Genomic DNA, 10,231 nt, shown 5'->3' on the forward strand with positions numbered 1-10,231 from the left:
ATGAAGTGCTCCGATCCTCTGGGCCCTTCCAGCTACCAGTCCACCTGTGTGTTTACCTGTGATGAAGGCTATGCACTTGCTGATTCCCTGTCTAACATACTGCAATGTGAAGCGTCAGGAGTTTGGAATGGCTCCCAACCGCTTTGTGTTGGTACGCCCACATTATTTGGTGGTCTGGGACATGATGACAGCAGTGACCAGGGGAGCCAGGGCATCTGACAACTAAACAAAGTGTTAGAACAATGTCACAGAGTGAGTCACTATAAGTGACTTCATTTAGCACAATACCTTTATCAGTATTTTTGTCCCAAAGCTGTTTTTAGACTAGACCTGTAGTTGTTAGAGACAGCTGAGGCCAACGTTAGCTTGTGTGTTTTCTGCGGTATGTTTTGCTAAAGGTAACATTTAACGTTAGCCTGGTAGATATAGCTTTTTCTTACCAGAAACGAGACTGTATGTTCTGTATAGAATCGTACAGTCACACCTTGCTACGCGTTTGTTTCTAACAACGGCACCATTGTATCTTTGTTAACGACTATATTATAGTAGGCAGAGAGCAGCCAAAAAGTTGATTGTGGGACAGAAACAGCGCGCGCCGCTGTTTGAATCGGATGTGACGAAGTGAGCAAAGCTACTCATCCGCCCTCACTCTGATTAGTTGAAATTACACAATGACTGCACATTGCTTCAAATAACAACCGTCACCATCAGGCTGGGAAATACATAAACAAATAAAAACATATTCTGTATTACTTTAAAGTAAGTCTCAAATGTGTACTAGTATTGTATTGTATTTATGTAAAGTTTGGGTTAAAGTCTTTTTAGAGGCTCCATGTTTTTTTCAGACATTTTTCATTAACCTAGGCTATAAAACGGGAATTGTATGTATTGTCTTGTGTCCCATTTAATGACCTTTAAATGCTGTAACTACCGTATATTTAATAAACCTTACAAAATGGAGGGCACTCATCATGAAATATGATGATGGTAATGTATTTAAATTCCAGGGCAGAGTCGTAATATAAAACATTGCTGTCAGAACAAATCTCCCCACCAGTCAGATGCATTCATATAAATTCTCTTAACGTTGACCTAATGCTTAGCTCTATAATAATAATAATAATAATAATTACGACATCCTGGTCGTGGAACAACGGATCAGATCTTTACTCTCGCAAGGATCCTGGAGGGAGCCTGGGAGTATGCCCAACCAGTCTACATGTGTTTTGTGGATCTGGAGAAGGCGTATGACCGGGTCCCCCGGGAGAAACTGTGGGAGGTGCTGCGGGAGTATGGGGTGAGGGGGTCCCTTCTCAGGGCCATCCAATCTCTGTATGACCAAAGCGAGAGCTGTGTCCGGGTTCTCAGCAGTAAGTCGGACTCGTTCCAGGTGAGGGTTGGCCTCCGCCAGGGCTGCGCTTTGTCACCAATCCTGTTTATAATATTTATGGACAGGATATCGAGGCGTAGTCGGGACGGGGAGGGCTTGCAGTTTGGTGGGGTCAGGATCGCATCGCTGCTTTTTGCAGATGATGTGGTCCTGATGGCATCATCGGCCTGTGACCTTCAGCACTCACTGGATCGGTTCGCAGCCGAGTGTGAAGCGGCTGGGATGAGGATCAGCACCTCAAAATCTGAGGCCATGGTTCTCAGCAGGAAACCGTTGGAGTGCTTTCTTCGGGTAGGGGGTGAGTCCTTACCCCAAGTGAAGGAGTTTAAGTACCTTGGGGTCTTGTTCGCGAGTGAGGGGACAATGGAGCGTGAGGTTGGTCGGAGAATCGGAGCAGCCGGTGAGGTATTACATTCCGTTTATCGCACCGTTGTGACAAAAAGGGAGCTGGGCCAGAAGGCAAAGCTCTAGATCAAGGGGGCAATTTTCGTTCCTACCCTCACCTATGGTCATGAAGGCTGGGTCATGACCGAAAGAACGAGATCCAGGGTACAAGCGGCCGAAATGGGTTTCCTCAGGAGGGTGGCCTGCGTCTCCCTTAGAGATAGGGTGAGAAGCTCAGTCATCCGAGAGGAGCTCGGAGTAGAGCCGCTGCTCCTTCGCGACGAAATGAGCCAGTTGAGGTGGTTCGGGCATCTGGTAAGGATGCCTCCTGGGCGCCTCCCTAGGGAGGTGTTCCAGGCACGTCCAGCTGGGAGGAGGCCTCGGGGAAGACCCAGGACTAGGTGGCGAGATTATATCTCCAACCTGGCCTGGGAACGCCTCCGGATCCCCCAGTCGGAGCTGGTTGATGTGGCTCGGGAAAGGGAAGTTTGGGGTCCCCTGCTGGAGCTGCTGCCCCCGCGACCCGATACCGGATAAGCGGTCGAAGATGGATGGATGGATGGATAATAATAATAGGGGATGAGCCATTGCAAATCTGGACTCATAAAGTTAAAACACCCAAAAGTAGGATATGACGGTCTCCATGTTATAGATAACATACAATTATATATCAGACCTGCGTAATCCACACTTTTTTTGTTCTGTCACGTAAGGGTTTAAACTGCAAAACAGGAAATCGTGAACAAATGACAAGGAAACAAGCCAAACGGTGAATGAAATAATATAATTAAACAGGAAAAAGACAACTGTTGTTGTTGGGTTAACAAAATGCCACACATCGGAGAAAAAGAGTTTAAAAATAAAGCTGGGCTTAATAATGAATAAAGAGGCATAAAAAAGAAGGCTATCATAAGGATTAAATAGCCAAAAGCATTGAGAAAAATTAAATGTAATCCAAATAATGATGAGATGAATTTATAATGAAGCTTTCATGGCCACGTGAGGTAGGTAGATGTGTTAAAGATACAAAAACCCCTCCAGTCTGTAAGCGGTTTGACTCTGTCCCTTTTACAGGATGTGTCCATTCTCTCAAAGTGAGCAAAACACTCCACGCATCTTATGTAATGAAATCACAATTCCCTAGGGCCATGGTTAGTGATTGGCCATATACGGTGTACTATATTTGTACATATTTCTAACAATAACTTTATTAAGAAAACACCAGAACCAAGTGGGTGGAAAATGATTGAGGAGTTTGGGTATTTTTGATTTTAGTTAAATCAGTTAAAGGACGGATGGTATTTTTCCCTTAGGAGCCTGGAATTTCTGCTGGGCTCTGACCTGATTGACTCCATAAAATGGTGTTTGGTAAGCTATTGTTTCACAGATAAGATCTTGAGCACTGAAGTAAACCATCACGCTTTTTTTGCACCTATGTTTCCCGACAGCCTAGGTGTTAGCGGCTGCCACTGCAGGAAGGAACTCACTTTTTGTTTAGGAAACAGGACTCCACATTGATGCTTATCAGTTTCACATATAGCATATTGGAATAGTGCTTTCAGCATACCGACACTTGAAAGGAAATGACAAAATGTAGTTTCCCCCCACTGAATCAAGTTGCGCACCAAGGCAGGGTGATCCCCCTGATTCAGTAAAAAGACTCGCTATTTGGGTCTAAAAAAAATAGTTTTGGCAAAATTCCTCTAGACAGACAGTTGTTTGGCTTTTGCAGGATGATGGAGAGCATGCTTCTCATTATCTTCCCAAAGAAAAATATTTTGACTTGCCATGTCCACTTCAACACTGGACTGTGTCTGTCTTCTCCAGTTGTAGTTATTTCCATCATTATACGTAAGCAGCCATGAATATATAAACAAATCTTGCTCTGTGAGAGAGAGTATGCTCTTGGGGTAAAACAATTTGTTAAGAAATTGGAGGTTAAAGTAAATCTATCCCTCAAAAACGTTTTTACAATTTATACAAAGGTTACATTATAAAAAATAAAGCAATACACAAAGTAGTATACCATGTTGACAGGAGAACTTGGAACAAATGAAGGAAAAAGTCTGCATACCTAAACAGAGTGATTACTGTTTGGTCATAATGTTTCACGTAAAATCATCATTAAACTTTTACTGTAACATCTAATGCGTTTTCCACAAAAGAGGGTTGATTCTAACACAGTTCAAGACTGCTGCCTCATGTGCTGACCTTCCTGTTGTAGATAATGGAGAGGTTATCAGTTCACAGGAAACTGGCTCCGGATTTGGGATAGAAAACGGAAGGAAGATGTCTTTTTGTTTCACTTATTTCGAGGTCCCATGGTAACTGTTCGAGTGCAGTGAGTATCAATGTCGTCTGCTGATGAGGGTCAAGGTGAATGGAGCTCTCTCCGGTGTGTTGATATATCTTAGTAATAGTAGCTTATTCTGTCCATATATATAAAGTTACACGCAGCTCTTCCTCCAAATGTTTTCTTTATGACTCACCACTCACAAGAATGAACAACACTGCTGAAAGACAACAAGTCAACCTCACATGGGAAAAACCCAGAGGAAAAGGACGTAGACTACTATGTTATGGAAAGTGGAATCTAATGGGAATCAGTGTAATATCTTGAGGTTAATAGTACCCATGACATAGATATACAATCCCAAATGATAGACAAAACTCTCAAATCAGCTAATCAGTCACCCCTTTAAAGAAATCTCAACAGCTCAGGTTATAGCACTTGATTTCTGATTTTGGATGGATCACAAATATTGATCAGTGGTGCAAGACACATTACTAGACAATTTTTAAACATTCACCCTTACTTTGTCTTTTTCTGCCCACAGCAGATCAAGGTTTCCGATTATCCTGTGAATTATCTCAAAAATACCTCCCACATAAAAAATGGCTGGCGATCTTATCACTTTTCTACAGTGTAAATGAGAGGTTCTTATAGTTCAAATACTCAAAAACAGCTGGATGTATTGCCATGAAATTTGAATTAGAAATTCATGGAGCTATTAAGATGAAATGCACCATCATCTGGTCAAAATATTCAATTTGTACATACTTTGGTTTCCGACCAAATACTTGCAGAACTAACGACATCCCATCAGCCTCAGCTGTAGTTTGTGTGTGTGAACTACCTTGGCAAAGGAGGTTATGTTCTGTTCAGTTTTTCTTCTATGATTGTGTATTGGTTGGTTTGTCTGCCAGCAGGATTATAGAAAAACTAATGGGCTGATTTTCAATAAAACTTGGTTGAAGGATGTAGCAAGGGCAAAGGAAGAACCCATTAAAGCAGATCTGAATCACAGGTCAGATACACAAATTCTTTTTCACTTTGATTAACATTTCAAGATGGGGCATATGTGCTGCATTCATGTGGTGTTGGATTAACTGATTCCAATGTCCCAGCTGGGAAAAGTCACACTGCATTGTGAGATACGGCATGGCTTGGCGTTCCCAAATTGAAACTGCCTACTAATTGTCATAATATAGTGTCTTTAGCATTTAGTATAAAAAATATCAACTTAGTTTAAAATCTTATGTGTGTGGTTATTAAAGTGTCCATTAAGAATTGCAAATTAAACTTCATAAATAGACATTATAAGAGTTGTTGTAATGAAATACTTGTTTGATGTTTTTTGAGTGTTTTCACCACCACCCACAATTCATTTTAAATGTTTTTCAAGTGAACTGTACTGAATCATTGTGTAGTATTGATTTGGGACACAGTGTTGGTCTTGTATTTTCTTTGACGCACAGTCCGTCCCCAGGTGGATAACATTAGATATTTTCACATGTTCATAGTTTTGAGTATTGCAAAATAGAAAAATGTCAATCAAATATCCAACTGGAGGGAATGAGGATGTTTAATGTAGAGGTGGGAGAAAAAAAGAGAGAAAAATTACATTTTTTTATTTGTAATTGTTAAAGATGACTCAACTCAGGCTCTTATCCCCCTGTGACGTTTTTTTTGCTTAAGTTGCTGATTTTCTTTTCTTGCGTGTAAAGTTTATTATTACTAAGCATTACTCACACATTAAAGGATGAAACAATTACAGCTAGTGAAAGCCCCTCATCAGTTTTGGTCTTATCCGTTTTGGACAACAAACTTTCCCCCAGAGTAACAGGATGTCTTAGTGATTACAACTTGCTCACTCCTTCCTTAATGGACTTCACACTTGGCACCCGGCCTTCAATACCAATGAAGTCAACCAGACCTCAAGCAAAAGCAAGTTTTATCTTGGAATTATGTCTGCAGAGTGTCTACTACACCCTGCATTATACTACATTTTAGTTGAATGAAAATGAAAATGAACAAAACTTGCAATAACAACTTTTTGTAGCAGTCAGTTTTAGTGCTTTAACAGAATCCAAAGCAAACAATTAAATGCAGAATTGTGTAATTGAATTAAATGATGGTTATATAGAAGGTTCATTTTGGAACTGATAAATAAAATCAGACAGATGAGAGGCAGGTTCACACTCATTTTTTGTCGTCAGACCAGGAGATCTCATAGTCGCTGAAGGCACTCTTCAACTTCTCGACAGACACAGAATGGTCTGCTTTCCCATACGCCTGAAAATAAAAGAGAAGCAATTGAGCGAACATCATTACATCCAAAGATTCAGTATTTGTAGTATATTATCAGTAGTTGAATCAAGATTTAATGAATTTCTAATCAAATGAACTTACAGTTGATTCTCCAAAAACCTTTAGTTTTTTCTCTTGGCTGTTGTGCTCTATTTTCCCTCCTCCAAGGCATTTACACTCCAATCCCATGGCCTCCATAGGTGGATTGACCTTCTCAAATATATGATCTGTAAATAATTCAAAGTCCTCAATCAACCATAGCATACTGGTTTTGTTACCGGACATTCAAATAGGCCACGAGTTAAAGCATTTGTACTGATATTATCTCCCATATTGTCTTCTAAAGCCTCTAATATTTGCAATGCACTAACGTTACGGCACGTTTACAGGGCGCACCGAAAGGACATGGGTCTATCAGCAACAACTCAGGTGCTGGCTTGCGCGTTATCACGAGTTGAACTGACGCGCTTGGCGCTTCTCAGCTACCGCAAACTACAGCTATCAACTTACTGTGATACTCTGCAATTTTTGTGCCTCGGACTATGTCTTTATGCACATCGCCATCTTTCACTTTCACTCGGACCAGTATGTACTTAAAGGTTCCCTCTGGATCAATCTCTACAACGGGGATTTTGGCCAGAACGTCTGCCATTGCGGCTGTAGCTTTCGTTAAAGCACCGGAGACCCTGGGGCTTTTCAGAGATCTACCAACGAAAGACAACACCGGTGGGTTCTCATAAATGCCTTTATTCGGATTGGGACGTCTATTTCCTGTCTTAAAGAGACAGACCATTTGCAACCTGTCGCCATTACTGTAGGCCTACAGGATAACGCACGCTGGCGACCCCATATGGCAACAAGAGGAAACTATCTATCTATCTATCTAAATATCTCTCTCTATATATATCTATCTATCCATATATCTATCTATCTATCTGTCGGTCTGTCTGTCTATCTGTCTGTCTGTCTGTCTAGATAGATAGATAGATAGATAGATAGATAGATAGATAGATAGATAGATAGAAACACAAAATATCATAAATTGTTAAACTATTAAAGCTCTAAAATCTCCTTAATGTTGGATACCATTAGGTAGCAAATACGATTAATTAACCAGACCATTTTTCACCAAGCAGACCTTTTTGTTTGTTATTTACTGTAACTAGAGAAGATTTTCCGCTTGTGTCTGTCAAGGTCAGAGGTCAAAGAGTCAAAGCTAATTGGGAATGTAGTGAAAGCTAAAAGCTGTGAGGGATTTATGCTACAGCCACAAGTGCTTGAACTTTGCCAGATTGTTTAACCAGTAATCCATTGCGCATCCTTTAATCGAAGACAAAAAATTGCAGAGGTTCACAAACCTCTACTTTACTGCTTTATTGCGCCAAATGATACAGTAGCGGTAAATAGATGTTTTGATGCTGTGATTTGAGCTCCTCTCTCCTCTGTCTTTCCATCTTTTCATTTATGTGCATCCATGTCCCAGAAATGCTTGTTACTAACCTAGCTCTGGGGAGTCATTCCCCGGAGTCCTTATGTTCTTTTTCCCCCAGCATGTTCCCTTGGATCAGAGAGACTCCAAAATCAGGGTAGCAGCTGTCGCCTTGTTCTGAGATGCCATGTTCAACTGCTACACTGCAGTGCCCTGCTACGTCCTGCTACGTCCTGCTGTGCCTTGTAATGCCGCACAGCGTCCTGCTATGCCATGAACTACTACAAAATTCTAACCCCAACCAGCCCGTCAGACACCACCGACCAAGAGCCTGGGTCTGACCGAGGTTTCTGCCTAAAAGGAAGTTTTTCCTCGCCACTGTCGCACTGTTGCTTGCTCTGGAGGAAACTACTAGAACTGTTGGGTCCTTGTAAATTCTGGAGTGTGGTCTATCTGTAGAGTGTCTTGAGATAACTCTTGTTATGAATTGATACTATAAATAAAATTGAATTGAATTGAATTCATCGTGCCTAATGAATACATGCACACACATTGGCCTATGGTAGTCTAAGAGTATTGTATAATTATTGTGGTAATATAATTTACATTTACATTTAAATACATGATTATTTGCAAGAATAGCTCAGTGGCAAGACCCCTGACCAGCTTATCATGATCAGAGCACAAATTAAAAATCTATAAGCATCTGGATGTTCTGTTAAAGCTGAAAAGTATCTCTCCTGGGTCTTGTTCTGTCTGAGTTAATGAGAAAGTTTATATTATTTTTCAGGGAAAAGGGTGGAGGTTGAGAGGTGTCAAGCGACCGTGGCTACTATCCTGTGCCCCGGGTCAGAGAGGAAGGATATGAACCGTCACTTTGAGCAACACAGGCAGCCAGCAGGCGCCTCTTCTCATTACATACAGTACATTTCCTCTGGACACTCGTAAAAAATAGAAGTAAAGTGTTCGTTTGGCGCCGTTGCATTGTTTTTTTTCTCTTCTTTTGATGAGCGTATCCTTTGACATCCTTTGAACTGTGAAAAGCATGTTCCAGGCTATGGACTGTTTGTTGGCTGCTGTGGTGTTGAATGAATCGTCATACACACTTATGAAGCTTGCACTTTTCTTTGCTTACATTTGCTGGCAAATGTATAAATGGTTTAAATTCAAATAAGAGGAACCAAAGGGAATATCTTTGGCACTTTAAATCTGTCACTGTCCTATCAACTTACAGGATTTCACAGCTTCCAAAATTGCAATTTCCTTCACTTTCACATGTGCTGTGTGGTATTGTGCATTCTCCAGGAAAAGTTTCACTTTCTTTGTGCTATTACTTTTGTTTTTGCTATGTGTGTGCCAATGTATTAATGTGTTGTTTGGGACGTTAGTACATTATCAGTACATTAGCACAATGTTAAGCAATTAAGAACCTGAACTTCTGTAAAAGTACCAATAGCATCATAATAAGTAAGGACCAATCCCTGTTCAATAACCCTGTAACACAAAGCATCCACCTTTCTGTAAATAGTATAATTTAAACCTGTAAATATCTGTCAAATATACACTGTATATACTGTCATATCCAATATTTTAGTAACTCTGTATTAAGTCCAGCACCATTTGCAATTTTGCATTGCCCTATTGTCTTACTTTATAAAACCCCCGTTTGTTTTGATGTGTGTGTGCACATACATGCATATGTACAGTATATGTACACTTTTTTTATTTTTCTCTACATAGTATTCAAATGTTTATGTGTACCTTGTTTAGCTTTGTTGTTCTTGTCTGTTCTGTCTATGTACTTTGAAAGCAGCAAAATTTCTTGGATATATTCACACTTACTTGACCATTAAAGCTGATTCTGATTCGGAAGTCCTAATGCAACTCTTGAGAATGTAAATTCTCCATTACGTAAGGCTTGCATTGAGAATTGTACTTAAATCAAAGTGCAGCAGCAAAATGTACAATAAGTTCATTCATTGTATGTTTTGGACAAAAAGTATAATAGAAGTTTAAAGTAGCATGAATTGGAAACGCTCAACTAATAATGCAAAGTATAGTACAACTCCTTAAAACTGTTCTTAAAGGGCAGTAATTCAATAAATATCCTCACTTTTCAGTGACGATAATATTGATCCAATATGATAAAATTAAAGAAAAAAGAAATCTTCCTAAAGTCCTCATAAAACAAAGGAGGAAAGCAGTGGGAAAGAGATTGGGAAAGTTTCCAAGGACCCTGGTGGGATGGGGCAATAGTGCTGGGGGATTTCCACTGAATAGCCTGCTTGTGATGAGAGCTTCCAGGAAAAGTGGAGCAGGCCAATATAAAAGCACACTTAACACATGCAACTCTCAGAATCCTCTTCTCCTCAGACGTGCTGAGACCAAAGAAATACCAAGAGTCTTCAGTAGGTTATCACACATACAACTTAAAATG

The 10,231-nt window shown here is 40.3% G+C and overlaps 2 protein-coding genes across 2 annotated transcripts in view; one reads left to right on the forward strand and one right to left on the reverse strand.

Annotated features, from left to right (window-relative positions):
- sele (selectin E) overlaps nt 1-10,231 on the forward strand; it is a 14,314-nt gene that overhangs the window by 1,648 nt on the left and 2,435 nt on the right. The window contains exon 7 of the mRNA XM_034881674.1: nt 68-151. Coding sequence (XP_034737565.1) covers nt 68-151 — 84 coding nt within the window. The remainder of the gene's footprint in view (nt 1-67; nt 152-10,231) is intronic.
- Nucleotides 6,112-7,140, reverse strand: si:dkey-51e6.1 (uncharacterized protein LOC558617 homolog). Its single transcript, XM_034881673.1, has 3 exons — nt 6,876-7,140; nt 6,468-6,592; nt 6,112-6,350 (listed from the first exon to the last, which is right to left on the reverse strand). Exons 1-3 carry the CDS (start codon nt 7,015-7,017, stop codon nt 6,258-6,260), a joined length of 360 nt encoding a protein of 119 aa, XP_034737564.1. The 5' UTR covers nt 7,018-7,140; the 3' UTR covers nt 6,112-6,257.

The sequence above is a fragment of the Etheostoma cragini genome, chromosome 9 (assembly GCF_013103735.1).
Source record: "Etheostoma cragini isolate CJK2018 chromosome 9, CSU_Ecrag_1.0, whole genome shotgun sequence".
NCBI lineage: Eukaryota > Metazoa > Chordata > Actinopteri > Perciformes > Percidae > Etheostoma > Etheostoma cragini.

Coding starts and splice junctions, on each gene's coding strand:
- si:dkey-51e6.1 (XM_034881673.1), bottom strand. CDS start 7,017: ATGGCAGACGTTCTGGCCAAAATCCCCGTTGTAGAGATTGATCCAGAG. Junction 6,593..6,875: donor AAAAATTGCAGAGTATCACA/GTAAGTTGATAG, acceptor AATTATTTACAG/ATCATATATTTGAGAAGGTC. Junction 6,351..6,467: donor AGGTTTTTGGAGAATCAACT/GTAAGTTCATTT, acceptor TTTTATTTTCAG/GCGTATGGGAAAGCAGACCA.